General features: G+C 49.9%; 2 protein-coding genes across 2 annotated transcripts; one reads left to right on the forward strand and one right to left on the reverse strand.

Moving 5' to 3' along the window:
* Positions 1 to 240: 240 nt before the first annotated feature.
* GUITHDRAFT_104621 (hypothetical protein) lies at positions 241 to 4,122 on the reverse strand (the record flags this gene model as incomplete). The annotated part of the gene is made up of 3 exons (XM_005836582.1): positions 241 to 3,393; positions 3,446 to 3,559; positions 3,616 to 4,122. 3 exons carry the CDS (start codon positions 4,120 to 4,122, stop codon positions 241 to 243), a joined length of 3,774 nt encoding a protein of 1,257 aa, XP_005836639.1.
* A 4,855-nt stretch (positions 4,123 to 8,977) lies between these two features.
* TPR (Tpr, nuclear pore complex component) lies at positions 8,978 to 17,733 on the forward strand (the record flags this gene model as incomplete). Its single annotated transcript, XM_005836718.1, has 56 exons — positions 8,978 to 9,394; positions 9,448 to 9,553; positions 9,639 to 9,745; positions 9,794 to 9,889; positions 9,939 to 10,298; positions 10,439 to 10,540; positions 10,590 to 10,736; positions 10,792 to 10,878; positions 10,931 to 11,008; positions 11,056 to 11,277; positions 11,330 to 11,392; positions 11,443 to 11,481; positions 11,536 to 11,853; positions 11,911 to 11,963; positions 12,020 to 12,191; positions 12,260 to 12,316; positions 12,360 to 12,392; positions 12,441 to 12,569; positions 12,617 to 12,688; positions 12,741 to 12,812; positions 12,875 to 12,968; positions 13,016 to 13,044; positions 13,308 to 13,340; positions 13,439 to 13,486; positions 13,541 to 13,573; positions 13,634 to 13,678; positions 13,725 to 13,748; positions 13,801 to 13,884; positions 13,931 to 14,014; positions 14,061 to 14,093; positions 14,148 to 14,327; positions 14,463 to 14,489; positions 14,631 to 14,697; positions 14,743 to 14,809; positions 14,867 to 14,899; positions 14,951 to 14,990; positions 15,037 to 15,087; positions 15,141 to 15,214; positions 15,267 to 15,336; positions 15,387 to 15,440; positions 15,596 to 15,649; positions 15,694 to 15,753; positions 16,027 to 16,062; positions 16,120 to 16,161; positions 16,214 to 16,285; positions 16,334 to 16,378; positions 16,434 to 16,478; positions 16,524 to 16,574; positions 16,626 to 16,658; positions 16,705 to 16,761; positions 16,810 to 16,878; positions 16,924 to 16,947; positions 17,007 to 17,126; positions 17,181 to 17,390; positions 17,433 to 17,576; positions 17,629 to 17,733. 56 exons carry the CDS (start codon positions 8,978 to 8,980, stop codon positions 17,731 to 17,733), a joined length of 5,067 nt encoding a protein of 1,688 aa, XP_005836775.1.
* Between the last annotated feature and the right edge of the window lie 757 nt (positions 17,734 to 18,490).

The following is an 18,490-nucleotide window of genomic DNA, read 5'->3' on the forward strand; positions in this document are numbered from 1 at the left end:
CCGGCCGCGGCACTGGCGGCAACGTGGCAGAGCGGCGGCCCCGGGGGGGCTGCGGCGATGCCCTCAGGGCCTGGGGGCCCGACGGCCGGCAGTACGCCGGACGGTCCGATCCCGAAGTTCAGGACTGAGCGACAGGGGGGAAACGGGCTGTTGGGCCAGTGGGGGCTCAGAGCCTCCCGGCGTACTCAGAAGTATTCAGTACATTGACACAGTATGATTCCTTGACATTCTATTCATTCACTATTCACATCGTTGATCGCGAAAGACGCGGTAGTTCTTGTGCCCTTTCTCGCTTCTCAGGTCCATGAAGCTCTTCAGCACAAGCTGCAGCTCACAAAGGTGATTGTCGACAAAGAACTTGCGTGTGTAGTCGTTGCTGACGCGAATGTTCAAACAAATGTCCCGGTAACCGCCTGACTTCATCGAGATGTAGCTTTGATCAAACCTGTTCTTAACTCGTGCGATGTAGATCGCTGGGTCGTCTCTGATGATCTCGACGGCTTGCTTGAGCTTGACGATGTCCTCAAACACCAGTGCATACCGCACAATGTCCATGAGACGCGACACGTCACCGTTGTAGGATCGAACTACCTTTTGGATGGCGCGGTGGACGCTCTTGAGCACAGGTCGTCTGATCAAAGCTCTGCTCTCAGGGTCTTCGATGGTCTCTGCCCAGGAGATGTATCGCTTGCCCCCTCCCACCTCCTCGTCCACGAGAAAGAGACATTCGCATCGCGAGCCCAACTCCTTCATCTTCTCGAAGAAGACAGGCTGAATCACGAGAGCTTGCGCATAGAGCTGCTCTAGCGAGTCGATCTTCAGGTGCCAGGGAACAAACGTCACTGTCCTCGTCACCTCAATGATGGACGAAAGATTAGATCCCCGTTGAATCAAACTCGGTCGTCGTTGAGACGTTCCTCCTCTCCGGCTGTTTTCCAACCCGATGGGCGTGCGACGCAAGCTTCCTGCCGTCGACGAACGCGGCAAGTGCTGGACGACCGACGCCTGCACTTCGATCTTGGCGACAATGTCGTTGAGCTCCGCCAAGTTGACTGGGTCTCGCGCAACCTCCTTCCACAGCTGGTGATATTGCTGAATGTCTCGCTCGATCTTCTTGAACGACTGAAAGAGCAGGTACTGTCTCCACACGTAGAAGAGCAGCCAGGCAAAGAAGAGGAACGTGTGGTTCGGTCGCAGTGTGACGAGAGTGATACTCAGGTGCCCTTCCCTCAGGTCGATCAGGAGTGTGTTCATGAAGGATCCAGCGACGCAGAAAACAGGCATCAAGGTCAGCGTGTGCTCTTCTTTGAATTGCATGACAAGTCCATAACCCAGCTCCAAGACGCCCCACAGAAATGATTGCCAGAACCCGAGGGTATCCAGAGGAGTGAACACGGCGATGACAATGTCAACAACTCCTGCCACATGGAACGCGCTGGCAGAGGCTGTCTTGCCCAAGAAGATGAAGCCAGCACAGGCAAGCGCAGCAGTGCCAAAGGTCGCCGTGAGTCTCAGTACCATTCCGATGATCTCACCTACGGCCTCCCATGAGATTCTGAGATCGAAGTGATACCGTTGGTTCCGTGTCCTGGTGATGTTCGCGACCTGAGAGTGACAGAGCTCGGTTGTTGAGCTCAAGGCGCAATCAAACTTTGAAATCAAGGTCCAACGAGCTTCGCTCAAAGCAGTCGGATCCACCTCCAAGCTCTCGTCGCTCACGTGCATTTCAAGAGCTAGAGGATCATGAGAGAAAGAAGAGTTGGATGAACCTGTGTAGAACTCCCATCCATTCACGACAACTTGCCTGTCAAATGAGTAGAAGAATTGAGTTCCTCTCGACGCCACTAAGGTCGGATTGAACCTCTCACAGTCTTTCAAGAAACCTACCCCAGTGATGGATGCATTCTTGACATGGGGGGATCTTACTCGTAGCACAGTGATGCGGGCATGAGAAACATCGTAGCGCCGATTTTTCCAGAGAGTTACGATTGCAAGATTCTTGTTCACGATCCAACTTGCGATCATGATAACACCTGTCGCTATCAGGGCAACCTGAAATAGGCGCTTGCGAATCACATTGCTGAGAGGTCTTGAGGAAAACATTACACTTGCGGTCTTTGCATCTTGGACGCCAGCCTCTGCTGAGTGGATGAGGTAGTCTAAGAAGCCTCCTGGCAACATTCCCTTCCCTGCTATGAGGAGCGGACTTTGAGCGGCGATAGCCGCTCCACTTGAAGCTTCACTCCTGATCCTTGCTTGCATGAAGAAAGAGAATGTTTGCAGAAACTTGCGACCCTGCTTGATGAGCAAGAGAAAGTTGCTTCCGCGCCCTCTGTCGATTCGGCGACTCTGCAGCACAAGCTTCCTGTGAAGGTACTCTTGATGCTTAGCGGGAGATATCAGAGAGTGCATCTCCATCAGAGCAAGACGAATCTCACAGATGTGTCCCAGCAAGTTGGTCTGAATGGCCACGTCGTGAATGAAGCAAATGTTTATAGTGATATCTCGGTACCCGCTGCAAGCGCAGGAGAGGCGATTTCTAATGAAGACAACTTCAATCTCGTGATCTTCCATGATTTGTTTTAAAGCTCCATTCAGGTCTTCCAGGTTGTCAAAGAAGATGCTTTGTCGCACCACGTCAGTCAACTGTGAAACGTCGCCATTCAAGAAAGTTAGGATTTTCTCAACCGACCTTTGAACGTTCTTGATGCTTGAGAAATATACATTTTCAACCACTGGTGAAGATTTATCCAAGTCTTTGTACGGCACATACTCTTTCCCACTGTTGTTGGCGTGCTCATTGCAACAATATCCTCTCCAATCGCTGCCGATCGCGATGACCTTGCGCAAGAAAATTGGAAGCACAACAACTGATCTCGCATACAATTGATCCAAATTTTGCACAGGAAAGGAGGGCACAGAGTCTGTAAAAGAGCTGACTGAAATCGAGATCATCGAGTCGATCGGGTGTATTTTCGAGCTCCTCGAGCTCCTGCGACTCAGTTTACCGGCAGAAGGCTGCTCCATCAGAGATGTCGGCATCATGAAAGTATGCTTGCAGTTTGGAATAGACTTGGTTGGATACACGGCGAAGAAGTCATTCAACACTCGGTCAGTTTCTTGAAGCAAAGCTTGCACTTCAGGTCTCGCCCTGATTGTTTGCCAAGCAGAATCGAATTGTGCCGCATCTTCTTTCATCTCTTTCGAGGCAGTTGCTTTACGCGAAATTTTCTTCACTAGTGCCAGAGTGAACAATCCCAGAGTAACCAGTAAATATACCCTGAATGTTTTGTTCAAACCATGAGCTATCACTCTGATACACAGAGAAGCTTCAATCAGCTCAAGAACAAACGCCTCCATGAATAGAATGGGGCAAGGAAAAATGAAAATGGTCTGTTGCATGCCATCAGATATCGTCAGCAATACAAACAAAGATCAGACTCACCACAAAGAACGATACCAAGCAATCATATGCCGCAAAATTAGAAGAATTCCCGTTCGATCCAATGTAAAGGATGAGGTTTCCAATGCCATCAATCAAGCCGGAATAAGCAATTATCTACAACATTACAACGTGTTAAAGGTAAGATATCATGAAGAAAAGTAGTCGTTTACCCGTTTTGGAGCCCTAGTGCCTCCGTAATAAGCAAACATTGCAGACAAAATCAATGCAAATCCTTGCACCTCCAACAGAACGAAATGGAGATTTTCGTCCCAAGCACAACTTGCCAGACTGAAGTCAATCCATGTTGGATTTCTTTGATAAGGAGTCTGGATCAGATCTGTATTGACCTTTACCAACCGATGTGGGTAATCATGATAGGGCATTGACATCAGGTATGCATTGACAACCAAGTAGCATCCAACAATGAACGAGATTGCTTGAAACATAGTGTGCGCATAAAGAGCAGTTAAAGGTTCTCTGTAGAAGAATGTGGAAAGCAAGCTCTTCTTGTACAGGTCTTGTAAACCGAGCTTGGAGTTCAGGTGATCTCCTGGCTCAAGCATGTACAACAAGGTGAAGTGCTCTTTCAGTTGTGCATCGAGCAACCTTATCGGATCTTGCTGAGAACAAGAGTTGTCATTATTCATCGGGGTTTGAGGTAAGGAATCGATCTCCATTGCTCTGGCTGAGCTGTATACTCAAGTAAAGGGCACATCATAATGCACGTTTGTAGCCTTCCGCACAGCCATCGTCGTCTGATACAAACAAGCGTCAGTTTGTCATCACGAGAAGCATATTACGATTCATGAATTCATTCGTTATGATCGAGTGCGTGGTATACAGTGTCATAGATTACACACACGGTTGTACCATCCCTATCAGGGACAGTGACTCATCCAACTGCTTATCTGCTTCCTCATCCGTTTGCTCGTCTACTTCTTAAATCCATGGTGTGTTCACACATATCTGAATCTAAACCTCATCATCGTCTCTCTCGTCCACATGGCGCTATCCCTTCCATTCCCCTCCCAAGGAGCCTGCATCCCCTTGCAGTTGCGGTTCCTTCATTTCGCCGCGGTCTCTTCACTAATAATGCACGGCTAAAATCCTTATAAAAGAGCAGGAGCTAAAAATAAAAGGGTTCTGACAGTCAAATGTTCAGGGGACTTCCGACTCACCGCTGTCTTCCTGATCAATTCATAGGAGAGCTTCTAATACGATCTGCTGCCCCCATATTACCAGCTATGCCTTTTGGACACTTTCAGATTTGACTAAAAGAATTCATCATCATCCTGTTGAGCTGCTGATGGCTCCATTGTTGCCTTGATGGTACCGCTACCCCCATCAACCTGCGAGAGAGAAGGGGTAGTGTACGGACAAGGGGACCATCCTGCGCGCAGTTTTAAAAGTGAATGAAGAGATCTCTTCTATTCACTGTGTCCTCGTACTGATTTTTAACTTAACTTTGAGTAAAGCATTGAGCTAGAGGTCGGACATCTCCTTCACTCAAAGTCGCGGTTTTTAGTTAAATCATCACAGTGAGTCTTTTAACTCAACTTTCAGTACTGATTTGAAAAGTTTAAGTTAAAACTGGTTCAGTCACCAGGCTCCGAAGTCCCGGGCCGGGCGGGAGGCATTACGTAATGTCGGCCGAGGCAGTCCGAGGCACACACGGGCCCCGGGCTCCGAAGCTTTACGTGAGGCAGACGTCTAATGGCAGCGAACTTCCGAATACTCAAAGATGTGGTGGCTGGCGGATCGCTCGGCGAACAAGGAAACCCCCGGGCCGGGGCAGCGCTGGACTCCGACGGCTCTCGGCCTCGCAAGACCGTACGTCTCAGGTGATCCGACTTGCAAACGCATCCGGTCCAGGATCTTTCGTCAGCTCAAGGCCTCCCTGTCCTTTATGTCCTGAGTTGGACCATTCCCCCGCCGCGCATATAGTATGGCCGCCGCTGAAGGAATGAGATAGACGCGTACCGGAATGCATCCGCGATGATGGCAGTGACGTTGTAATGTTGTAGATAAGCCAGCTGGGACATAAAGCCTTTCTCCTTACGAGTGCTGGGGCCGTGGGCATTCAATCATGAGCCTGTTCCTATTTCATACTACAACCTGAAGTTCATGTCACTGTCAAACCCCTTGCGCAGCCGAATATCATGCCACCATCGTGGATTCCGCGTACTCTTTGCTGCTCATGGCGAATGTATCGTGTTGAGCTCGCCAAACTTGCAAACACTCGTTGCTTAGACCCTGATGATAGCTTGTTCCATTCGAATTCTTCGATTGAGACAACAAGCCTGTCGACCGGCTGGCTCACGCTCCAAAGAGGTGATCTCACTCAGTTGGAGCCTTCGATTCGCAGCGAGCGATTCGCTCCCTGTGTTCATCTCCTCGCTTGCTTCATCCACCCGGACCTGGAGTCAAATAGGGAAAGGAGAAACTTAGTAGCCAGTCATCACGGCGATCAATGCCTACCCAAACCCAAACATCAGTTAGTTCGAGCTGAGAGCGAAGCAAGACAAGCCAGGCAAAGTAGGGATCTTGGCGGAGGTCACCCACCTCCTCCGACTCAATGAAATGAGGACTAGCCCTGTTGGAATTGGCCCCGAATGCGGGAGCAGGCAAGAGTCGAGGGGCGACCGGGCAGGGCAAAGTGAAACCTCTGATGTCTTGGTAAGGAGTACAGCTACATGCGGGAAATGTACCATGAAAGAGGTTTAGTCATTTTGCGACTGTATTGACCCATTCTAGAAACATGGCCATTCACGGCGACTGCAAAGAGCCCTGGGCCTTTGGAACACAGCGGCCCTAACGAAACGCTTGTGAGCATCAGGGGCCTTCAAGTGAGATCAAGACGTCAGGAGGATCTACTTCGATGGCCGCTGATCATCGTCGGCTCGTAAACCATCGCTCCTGCTCTCAGAGGTCCGGGGGGAACACGAATCATCACAACGATCGGCGTCCTTGACAAGTCGCTGGGCACGCATCCGTGAAAGGAGGAGAGACGAGGGTTAGTGCCCGTGCGAAAGGCTGTGGAGATGGGGTATTGTCAGTGTTGGTATTGGGGATGTATTTATTCAAGGCACTCCATCCTCACCGCGGGTCCACCCGTACTTTGTAAGTATACCTCTGTTTTCCACATTCCTGATTCTGAACGTGTAGTGATTCTCCTTTGGAACGACAAATACAACCTCAACCTTCCAGGTCCCCCCTTCCTCAATGCCCAAAGATTGCAGACAATCATACATGTACCGCAATTTCAGGTCATGTGTCTCCGCAATAGTTATCTGTATGAAGCGCACCAGCTTGTCATTCGAGTCCACAAACCTTGCTTTCCCTTGCTTCAGAGTACCATAAAAGCTCTTGGAGCAAGCGTCTCTGACTCGCCTTCTTCCTCTGACCTGAGGGTTACCTGCAGCCCAGCCTCGCTCGTCCTATCCGAGCAAAGAACAGCATCTCAAACAAAATCCCCCGAAGAGAAGGATTCTCAGTCATGCCAGGGAGCTCCTCAATCTTCCTCACAAACGATTCTCCGAGCTTCTTTGCCAGCTCCCTAGCAACAAACCTGCCGCGACAAAAGCCCAGTACACTTGGAGTCCCATTCGATACTTCCCATGCAGCCGATGGACAAACTTTTTTGAACGGTCGCCCATGCTCTTGTCAAAGAGCGCCTGGTAATCAGAGACAAAGTCCATCGCTGCAAGGAGATCTTGGATCGCTTGATCTGTCTTTCATCATTCAGTTCGAACATATGGCGGCAAGAGCCTCCAGCAACATCTAACCTCCATTCCATCACACTAGCCACACTCATGTAGAACTTGTCGTACGTAATGGCCTCCAAATACTCCTCAGTCCAGTGTCCACGAGTACACCATCAACTCCTCTACCTTCTCAATTCTATCTAGCTCGATATTTTTCTTTGCTCGAGAAATCATCGACGTCGTGGTCACAACCCGCCGGTTGTTCCGGTCCTCTTCTTGCTCCGGGACCATCCTCTAAGGACTCTTCTTAGCGACTCCTCTGCACCATTGCGTGGCAAGTCAGCAATTCTCAAAACTCATTCATCGACTTGTAGCACTTGAACTGAATTCCAATTCCACATCCGCACGCACATCACCATCCATCCCTCCTCTATACTCAGCGATTGTACAAAGGACATGGTCGTCATCGACTTCCCCATCCCTGGAGGGCCTAGTAGGATCCAACCCAGACGCCCGGCCTCACACACTCTCTCCTCAATGAAATGCCACCACTCATTGAAGCATTTTCCTGCAGTAGAGCATCCGCTGCCTTTCTTGTCCAGAGCTGTCCTGATCCCAAAACGATCCACTTGTCCTTCTCCTGGTACCCTACCGCGTCCCCTCCCTCTCGGAGACCTCTCCAACCTGCTCGAAGGTCCTCCTCCTTCTTTCGTAGGTTCTCCTTCTCCTTCTCTAGTTTCTCCTCCTGGTCCGCAAGGTCCTGCAGAACATCCTTCCAGTGTTCCTTGTTTTCCCGTTCGAGATGAAATTTCCGCCTTGCCTCTGCCCTCTTCTCTCGAAGGTCCTCCTTCTCTCGAAGAACCCTCTTCTTGTCCTGCTCTTGTCTCTTGCTCTTACGCGCGGGTTGCTCATCGTCACCCTCATCTTGTCTGCCGTGCCGAGTTTGGCCCGGGCATGTGAGCCCCCACGACGGTGTACGACCAGGCAACTTCGTCGTCCGAACGTTGAACCAGGCACTGGCTAGTACGCTGGGCGGCACTCCGGCTGCTGGGCACTGCGGCAGCGCTGGATGTTAGATGGCCCGGCGGCCGCTCTCGCCGAGTCGGCCACGAGTCCGACGGTCGGCCGGACCGCCTGGCCGGCCGACGGCGGCGCGGCCGGGAGTGACTGCAAGATCACTCAGCGAAGGCCGGGCCGGCGGCCCGCCGGCCGCCCGGGCTCGAAATCCGGTCACCCTCCGAGCCTCATCCCCCCATGACTGCACGGGTGGGATCCTGGGTGGGATCAGGGGTCTGATGCTGGCTCTGATCAGGGGTGGTTTAGTGGTTAGAGGGATGGAGGGGAGAAGGGGTGGTATGAAAATACATTGTTTGAATACGATTGGAGGGGTGGATGAAAATTTGACAGGGAAAGCGTTCAGAAAGGTGGGTCCAGCAGTCTTAGGGTACTGCGTCATAGGATCTTCGATGAGACTCCTGGTAGGTACCATAAATTTACTTGATAGAGCTCTTTTAATATATTACATGAAAGAGACGACTGTTATTCAACGACAGGTTGGACAAAGCTTCGGGGGGAGGGGGTTATTTCATGAGGGGTATGGGCACTCAAATATTTTTGGGTGATCATGGGTGGGGTATGTTGATGGTCGGGTGGGGTATCTAGAAGGGGGTTGGGGAGGGGGGTTGGAAGCAAGGCGGAGAGGAAGATAGGAACAAGAGGCAGGGGAAGGCATCGAAGTACACTGCCGGAGGGACGAGAAGCATAGAAGTTCTCGTGGGGAGCAAGAGCAAGAGGGAAGTCGACATCAGATCGAGTGGACAAGGCTGTCATGTCTTACTCTGCCAGCGAGTCTCGAGTACGAGAGGAGCTTTCTGCGCTGCAGGCTGCTGGTGATGAGCTCAGTCAGAAAGCGGCTGCTGCCCTGCAGACTCTTCTGGACGATCTGGCACAGGCGCATGCAGATGCAGCATCAGCAACTCTCAACAACGAGCAGCGATTCCATCAGCTTGAGCAAGAGACTATCACTGCCCGCTGTGAGGCTGAAGCGAGTGTAAAACTCAAGGATGAAGCCCTCAAGCAGAAGCAGCAATTGCAGGATCAGGTTGCCGGCTTGAACAACGAAATATCTTCCATGCAGAAAAAGATCAATGACACGAATGCCGAGTTGCAGCGTGTCAATGCACAGCTGCAAGAAGTGAAGAGAGACAAGGACGAGCTTGTGTGGACACATGAACGCAGGAGCCAGGTGCTTCAACCCCTGATAGACTTCTCCTTCTCTGCTCACATGCTCGTTTGCAGGAAGCTGAAAAGGCGAAAGAGGAAGCAAACCAGCTGCGAAAGAGGAGCTCAGAGCAAGCGCAGGAGAGGCAGCAGCTGCTGCTTCAGATCGAGGAAATCCGCGACAGTAGTCTCAAGACTCAGGCATCTTCTTGACAAGAATGTGGCACCGTCTCTGATTAGTTGATTTGTATAGAGCGAACTGAATTCAGCTCTGACGAAGCTCAAGCACGCGGAGTCCGAGCTTTCCTTCGTCAGCAACAACTTGAGTGAGAAAACGCACGAGCTCTCTAAGCTATCCACGGAATCTCACTCGAGGGTAAGATATGAGTCCTGGCAGCATGTTTGCTGTGACTTCGCTTCTCAGATCTCACGCCTCGAGCGAGAACTTGCTGCTGAAAAGACCGAAGTCTCTCGTCTGAATACTGTCGCGGAGGAGTGGAAAAAGTCCTGCAAAGAGCAGGTTCATAGTTGGTGCAACGCCAGTGTGTTTCTGAGAACGTCATGTACAGGAAGAAGCATACAGAAACCAGATCGAGAAGGCTCAAACCGTCACGCAAGAGTTCAATGCAACCAAGGCTCTCCTTGAATCAGATCTTGACAATAAGAACAAGTTGTTGAATTTGGCCAAAAGTGCACAAGAAGACAGCGACAAAGAAATCGCAAAGCTACAATCTATGAATACCGCTCATCTTAATCGAGTCCGGGTACACCAGCTTTATTCACGCAGTGCAAGTCTTAGTGTGTCTGAATCATGGATTGCTCAGGTTGCGGAAGAAACTCTTGCCAAAGAGAAAAGTGAGGCTGCCACGAAGATTGCAGAGCTCGAGAACAGATTAAAGGAAGCAGAGAAGACCCGAACTGAGTATCAGGTAAAGACCAGCCTGTCTTCCGTTTGCGCATGCCAGCTCATCTTCATTTCAGACGAAAGTCAACGAGTTGAGATCTGTGGGACAGAATGTACTTGGCTCACCGTCTATGATCTTTTCCCTCATCTTGACTTTGCTTATAGGGAGAGGGCAACAATGAACTTCTCGAGAAGATCTTGACAAGCTCTCCAGCTGCAGTTGCTTCTGAATTTGTTCGTGATGGCCGCATTGCTGAAATCTACAAGGTCAGACGTCACCAAGGTTTTCCAGGTCTAAATATCGTACCTTCTTTAGGTCCTGGAGGATACATGCGAATTGCTACACAGAGAGCGACATGAGCGAGTGCAAGCTGAAGCTTGTCTCTCTGAAGTGGTCAAGGAGCTGCAAGATAAGGGCCCTGCTATTCTCAGGCAAAGGCAGGAATGGGAAAGCGCAGTGCAGGTTTACTGATCGCGAATTTTGTTGTGGTGTCAAAATGAGCTTACCCTGTTCTCAGGCCAATCAAGTTACCAATCACAAGCTAGAGGTAGCTCTTGGTGAACTACAAGAAATGAAAGCAGCCATGGAATTTCTGCGCCTTCAGGTTTCTGGAATAAAAGCTCTTTTTGAATTGATTTAACGATTTTTGCTCTCAGCGCGAGCGAAGCATGTCTGATGCTGCTTCATTGGAACGGCAAAACAAAGATCTCACTATGCAATGTCGTGCTCTATTGGTATCTCATGTTCAACTTCCATTTCATTTTGGTTATGCGATTTTCAGCGAGAAGTGGAAGAGCTGAGAAATCAGCTTGCGTCACCTGCTGTTCAGCGTGCGTTGGTCAGGAGTAGTTCGCAGGGACAGAACCAAGGCACACCCAACATTGATGAGAACAACATGCCCGAAGTTGGAACTGGAGTAGATGCTCAGAATTTCATCACACAACATCTTGTGATTTATAAGAATGTAAATCAACTTCAGGAACAGAACCAGAAGCTTCTGAAGGTGCACTTGATTTGTAGATTATGTTTTGATTCTGATTCATGTTCCTCTTCAGGTCGTTCGCCAACTAAGTGCTGACAACGAGAGAGAAACAGAGAAGATGATGCAACAGCTGCGCGTGAGTTCAACATCTTGGATTTCATCTTCTTTTGATTCACTTTTGCGTAGGAGGAATATGGTAATAAGATAGACGTGGCTCTAAAGGAGGTAAGTTACATGTGACATGACACCAAAGGACACTGATTGACTGGTTTGGTACAGGTCCAGGAGATCCGACAGGAACGCCAGGAGCTCGAAACACGTGTTGCCAACCTTGTGCAACAAAGAGACATGTACAGAATTCTTCTTGCAGAGGCGGACAGGTCTGCTATTGGAGAAGCCATGGGAGAGCAGAGCTCAGCAGCAGTTGGAATCTCAACTATTTCAGAGGTGATGTCTCCCGGCTCAAGTGGAGTGAGGACCACAAAGGACGCAATCAAGATGTTAGAGCAAGAGAACAACGAGCTCAAGGAGAGAAATGAGGCTGCCTTGTCCCTCCTTCGCTCTGAGTTAGCGACTGCACAAGATGCAAAGTTGAAGGTAACAACCAGTCTAGATCCCTCGTGTCTCTCTCTTGTTGTAACATACCTACTGCAGGCTGAACAGCGTGCTGCACAGTCTGAGAGCGATGCCTCGTTCCTCCGGGACAGGTGAAATCTCTTATCTAGCTTGGTTCTACATTCTGGAATTAAGCGGTATTTCTCAGACACAAATCACTCCAGTCTACCATGGACTCGATGAATACTGAGATTACGGGGCTCAGAGCCAAGATCTCTGAGCTCTCCATGAATGTCTCGTCATATGAACGCAAAGTTTCGGATCAGCAGACTGAACTCTTGAATGTCCGTTGGGAGAAGCAGAAGGAGAGTGATTCTAAGGTGAGCCTGACTGTTTTTATCCATAATCTGAGCCAATGACTGTCGTATTGAATCTTTCGTTTCCGTAGATTACAGCAGAGACGTCTCTGAAGCACTCAGAGGCCAAGATCAATCAGCTCAACCAGGTACCTTTTTCATGACTCGACGTGTTGTGCTCAATACATGCAGGAAATTGAAGCAATCAAGAATGAAAAGAATCAAGTATTGCTCATTCCTTCCCTCCAGTTGCTTGCTCACAAATTTGCTCAGATGCAAAGACTCCTAAACCAGATTTCGATGTCAAGAGATGAAGATCAGCGACGATGGTCGGAGGACCTGAAACGAATGAGTGAAGACTTGGAAAGAAAGGAGAAGGATCTCACAGACCTTCGCAGCGAGGTAGATTCTCCTCTGATTTTCAGATTTGATCATGTATCGATTTTCAGGTTGCCAAAGAAAGATCGAAGCTTGATGAAATGAGGGTAGCTTATGAGTACAAGATTGGAGAATTGCGAGCGGTGAGACGTTGAAGATCGAAGAGTTTTCCTGTCATCTGATTTGGTCTGGAAGTCCATGAGAAAGTCAGATGAAGAAATGGCTCATTTGCGTGAAGATAACATCAAGCTGGAAAGTGCTGCGAAGGTTGAAAATGAGAATCATTTGATCTGAGTGTAATTGTTTTTGATCGAATACTTCCTTTACAGAACTCTCAAGAAAAGGCGGACTTTTTCCAGAAGCAGCTCGAGTCTGCAGAGTCAAGATTCAGAGAAGCTCTTTATCAACAGCAGCAGTCAAGATGTGATGATCCCTTCACTGATCCCTTTCTCCTGACAAATCTCGAACAGCACTCGCAATCGAGGATTCTTCGAATCAGGTTCTCCACACATAGGAGAAATTCAAGGTAGATGACGCTTTCTCAGAACCAGATTGCAGCCCCATCGACCAGCCTTGAATCAACAGAAGCTAGTCAAGGATCGCGATACAGAATTGTGATTCTGCTTTTTATGGATGACCTTGAGATTGAAAGATACTTCAACAGGCAGAGAACGATATTGCAGCACTGAAGAGTGAGATTGAACAGTTGAAACACGTCTGCCTCTTTTGTTTTCTCACGACTCCTTTGACTTTCCCTTCCAGCATCGCGACAACTGGAAGTCGATTGCAACGCAGGTAAATAATCGTGGCAAACATAGAGCTTCCAATGCAATAGCATTTATCATGAAGGACCTGCAGTCTCCATGTAGGATTCTGATGTTGATCGTCTCCAGCATGAGCAGGAGCTTACGACTCTCCGCCAGCATCTCGACACTAGCAGGGTAATCGATGAGTTTCAATGGATAGGACAGGCAGAATCTTATGCATACCTACAGGAGAGGGCAGAGAAAGAAAGGGCAGAGCTTGAGGTATCCATCTCACACAGACACCAGTCTTGGTCAACTTTCTCTTCTTGATCCGGATTTCAGGCCCTCCTCTCCGAGAAGACCACCCTCTTAGCACAAAGACAGGAGGTACCTGCAACCTTGCTTCGTGACCGACTGCTGACGTCATGTTTAGGCCATTTCCAAATTGACCGAGCAGGTTTCACATCTTGTGAAAACATTCTTCCAGGGCGCTAGTGACCGAGTGAAAGGTTCGGACTGCGACTTCTGAACGAGATCAGCTTCAGCAGCAAGTCGACACCCGAGAAGGAGGCTTGAAGGCCCAGATCAACCAGGTTGGCATCTGCAGTTAAAAAGGATGTGCAAATGACATGGACTCAGCTGGAGCTGGAGCGAGATGGTCTTCGTGAACGATACAAGCTGAGCGTGGAAGAAAACGAGCGACTTGATGAAATGAGAAAGCAGGTCGGTACTTGTCTGCTGTCTGAGGGACAGATGATGATGAAAGCAGGCCCTTGCAGATTACGAGCGAGAAGTGTCGCAAGTATAAAACTCCTGGTTCTCCAAAGAAATGAGATTGATAATGTTCTGTGCTCAGCATGCCTCCAAGCTGGAGGAACTGCGGCAGATCCGCTCTCGGCTTGGGTCAGTCATGATCAAGCTCGTTGGTAGCAGACGATGTGACATGAATGTTCAGAGAGGTCGAGGTTCAACTCAAAGAATCCCAGACAGCTCTCGAAGTGCGTCATTCCCATCTCATATCGAGTTGCCTGTAAAGGTAATTTTTCTAAAAGGCCTCCAATGGCGAGACTGCTCGCGAGACTGGTCGACTGAAAGAAGAAAACAGAAATCTTCAGGTACGATCATTATCTCACCCTGTTTACCTCCTTGTCTCTAAAATACTATTATCTAGTTGCGCATTCAAGATTTGGAGCAGAAGGTAAATTCCTCCTGACACAATTCTTGTTATACTGACTGTGCAAAAAGATCCAAGACCTCGATGAAAGAAACACTCTGTTGGATTCACAGGCATTGAACAGGCTCTTGGAAACTTTCGATCGGTCACACTGTGCACTTGCAGCTCGCAAAGATTGACAAGGAGAAGGAAGAACGTCTGCTGTCTTTGTCGGCCTCCATCTCGAATGCGGGTATGGCATGCTGCATGTGAATTGGACGTTGACGTGGAGACGAAGATGAGAGCATGGAGCTTCAAGATGACAATGACAAGCAGATGCGAGAGATGCGAGAGCATCTCAGACGGTATGGAAGCATCCGAACCTGTGAGTTGGGCCCTTGCTCACTTTATTCCCATCTCAGGTTGAAACACAAGCTCGACCTGGCAGAAGCTAGGTCATCCCGATTGTTTTATCAACCTCGTTGCCTGAAGTAGACGTTTGCAAGGTTGCTTGACTCCGAACAAGAAGCTGCTCGGGCCAAGCAGGTGATTTTGATGCGTCTGACGTGCAAAGACATGAATGCCTGGGTAGCGTGCAGACCATGCGAATCGAGAGTTGGCGGCGGCGCAATCTAGACTGCAGGTGATGAAGGATACAGATAAACGAGCTGTCCCATAACAATTCATGTCTTGCAGATCGAATTGGAGCGCAACAGCTCAATTCTCAACACCGAGAGTCAGTTCCAACACCTTCAGGAACAAGTTCGCAGGTTTACTGATGATCTTCAAAGGAATATGCCTTGATTACGTGCTCCTGCGCAGCTTGAGCATCTTCAAGGAGAGCAACGCTCAACTTCGAACTGAAGCAAAGGAAGCCCAGGACAAATGCAACGTATTTCGTTGGGCTCGAGTGTTTTGATTTGATGACAACGGTTCAATCAGGCCCTTGAGAACAAGTTGAAGGAACTTGAATCTTCGATCATGCCGCTCAAGCAGGTTTCGAGCAGTGAAATGTTTCGGAAGATCTCGTGATGTAATGTCAAACAAAGAGCATTGCGAAGCTGGAGGCGGACAAGAACGTCCTCGACTCGGAGAAGAAAATGGTCTCTCCTTGCATACCTGAAGAAATTTTTCAGTGACTCCTTGTGCAGCTTGATCAGCAATGCGCGAGATGGCGAGAGAGAGTGACGGAGCTGTCCAACAAGGTTGAAGGATCCAAGTATCACTGCTGGACTGATGCTGGTCATAGTTTGGTGGTGGTGGAATAGATATCAGCGAGCATGAGAAAGTGCGAAGTGAGCTCGAGAAGGTTGCACAATTTCAAGTGAAATCTCGTGATTGTTAATGCCTTGACGACTTTATTTCCAAAGGCGAAGAACGATTTGAAAGATGCGCAAGCTAAACTTGTTGCGATGGTTGGAGCTTTGACTTCTATATCGAAGAATGTCTCCTAACTGTCACTTCTTCAGACGCAAAAAGAGTCATCTGCCAGACAAGCACTGGCTGAGGCCAACACGAAATTGAAGAATGCACTTGTAGGATAGTTGATGGATCAAGGTCGATTGTAACAAGTTGATTCCAGGAGGCGGAAAAAACTGCGCAGACACAAATAGAGCAGGTAAAGATTATCATAAGTATGCTCGGAAAGCCTAGAAGCTGACACATGCTCCAACAGCTCCAAACAGAAAGCTCCAAGGCAACTCCTATCACCGTGGAGGTCTGACCATTGATACGATCTTTTTCCATCTTTCCATGAATTTTTTCAAAAGGCGATCCGTGCGCATGAAGAGTTTAAGAAGATGGAGGAGGCAAGACGTGAGGCTGTTCACCGCTGCAAACAGGTCCGCTCCTACCTCTCGCGCCTCATCTCTATTCCTGATCTCTCCCAGTTCTTGGACAAGAACCAACGTCAGAAAGACGAGTTGAAGAAGCAGGTAGAGTGAATGTATACCTGATGTGCTCTTTTTCTGAATCGAAACTTCTTGTCAGGCCGACGAGCTTCAGAAAATGCGCGATGAAAAGAGCAGCCTCAAGGTTCCTAGTCCATCTTTTTCCGACGAAGCTCAACAGAGGCTGCAGGAGCAGATTGTCCAGGAGCTCGGACAGCAGCAGTCGTCCAACGTCGAGCCTGTGAGGGCATCGCGTGTTTTCTGCACCGACTGAAGTTCTGTGTGTGTTCAGTTGAAGGCTCAGCTTGCAGAGTCCAAGCAGGAGGTCAACCAGCGGAGCGACGGAGGCCTTGATTGACTCTTGGACGCAGATCGAATCCCTCAAGGCAGAGTGCGAGACTCTGAAATCCAACCTTACAAAACTTGAGGTATTGACGGGAAATGTCCCAGCTCGTTGTTCTGACGTGTTTTCGTAGAGCGAGAGGGATCAACTCCAGCTCACTGTCCAGCAGAAGGAGACTGAGATCAACAACTTGAAGAGCAAGGTCAGTCGGCTCCCCATTGAGTCCGCATATTTACTTTATGAGCAGGCAAATCCAGCACCAGACACTGAGGTCTTGCGCGCTTGAACTCTCTTGTTGTTCGTTCACTGATATGCAATCGGCAATGGCAGTTGCAGAAGCAGCTTGATGAGGCGAAGAAAGAGGTACAGCCATTCCATGACTGTCGAGGATTTGTAGGGCTGACTTTGGTCAAGGTGGAGAAAGTGAAGGCAGAGAGGGAGTCCCTGCAGGTTGGCCCTATGGCAGCATCGGGAAGAATCCAGTCTGATGATCGAAACCCTCAGGCGGAGATGAAGCAGATCGTCTCGGGCCTTGAGAGCTCCAAGGCTAAGGTCGATGATCCTGCTTCCTTGTCTTCGCTCGGAGGCTCAGTGTCGACCCAACAGGACAACAAGATGCACTCTGACCGCGCCAACACGCTCCTGCGACAGATCAAGGAGCTCAAGAGCAACGATGCCACACTCAAGTCCAAGATCGCGAGCTTGGAGAAGGAGGTGCGTACAGTTGTTTGCGCTTCCATGTTGATGCTCCTTCAGCTCGATGCCTTCAAGTCGGCAGCAGCTCAGCAGCCGAAGGAGGTTGTTCAGCAGGAGAGTGCAAGTACCGCAGGAAAAAGGACGGCAGGGCACGACCAGGACGCGAGCTCCACTTCTACCAAGCGACACAAGCCCAGCGAGCAGGTGGGACGCCTGCTGGGACTTTCCAGAATATGTGCTGATGTTCGCTCTGCAGAGTGAAATCGCAAGTGAGCCCGCGCAAGCATCTGTACAGCCAACTGCGACATCGCAGAAAGACGACAACGTAATCTCTGCTTCCACGCCCTTGACCTTTCCGTGATCCCTCCCATTCCTCCCTCCCCTCTCTCCTCCTCTCTCCCACTTGCTGGTGAATGATTTTCGCTCGAAGCTGCCCGGCGCTATAGCGCAAGAAGCGGTCGCGCCGCCCTCTGAGGTTCAACCAACTGCTGAGGAGGGAGAAGTTGGCCAAGAGGCGACAGAGAGCGGGCAAGAAATTACTGAGAGCGGCCATGAGGCGACGGAGGGCAGCGGACACGAGGCCACTGAGACAGGCCAGGAGGTGGCAGAAGGCGGTCAGGAGGGAGCAGAGGAATCATCCGACCCGTCCTCTCTTGGCGAACGAGAAGGAGGAGCCGGACCTCATGATGTAGTTCTTGCTGAGGGGACGCCTGCTGATACTACTGAGGAAGGGACGACCGAAGAACCTGGCGTCCTGGCCGCTGACGAGGAGGGAAATTTTCCGGCGGGAGACGCCGAGTCTCTGGAAGACGGAGAGGTGAGGAGGAAGAGACTTGAATGCGCCGACGAGTGAGAGGACCTCGCAGGGGAGCGACAACGAGGGTGCAGGGGAGATGGACACAGGGAACGAGAGGATGCAGGAGCAGACCGAGCTCTCCTCTGTCGAGATGCAGGCGCATCATGGAGAGGAAGAGGCGCATGGGATGGAGGGTGATGAAGAGCACATCGTGGAGGAAGGGGCCGCAGGGTACGAGGGCGGACGATGGAAATGCTGTGCGCTAACAGTCTGGGCAGGGGCCAGGAGGACGTGGAGGAGCTGCTGTCGGCAGGCGAGGAGA

The sequence above is a fragment of the Guillardia theta genome, assembly GCF_000315625.1.
Source record: "Guillardia theta CCMP2712 unplaced genomic scaffold GUITHscaffold_17, whole genome shotgun sequence".
NCBI classification, from domain to species: Eukaryota; class Cryptophyceae; order Pyrenomonadales; family Geminigeraceae; genus Guillardia; species Guillardia theta.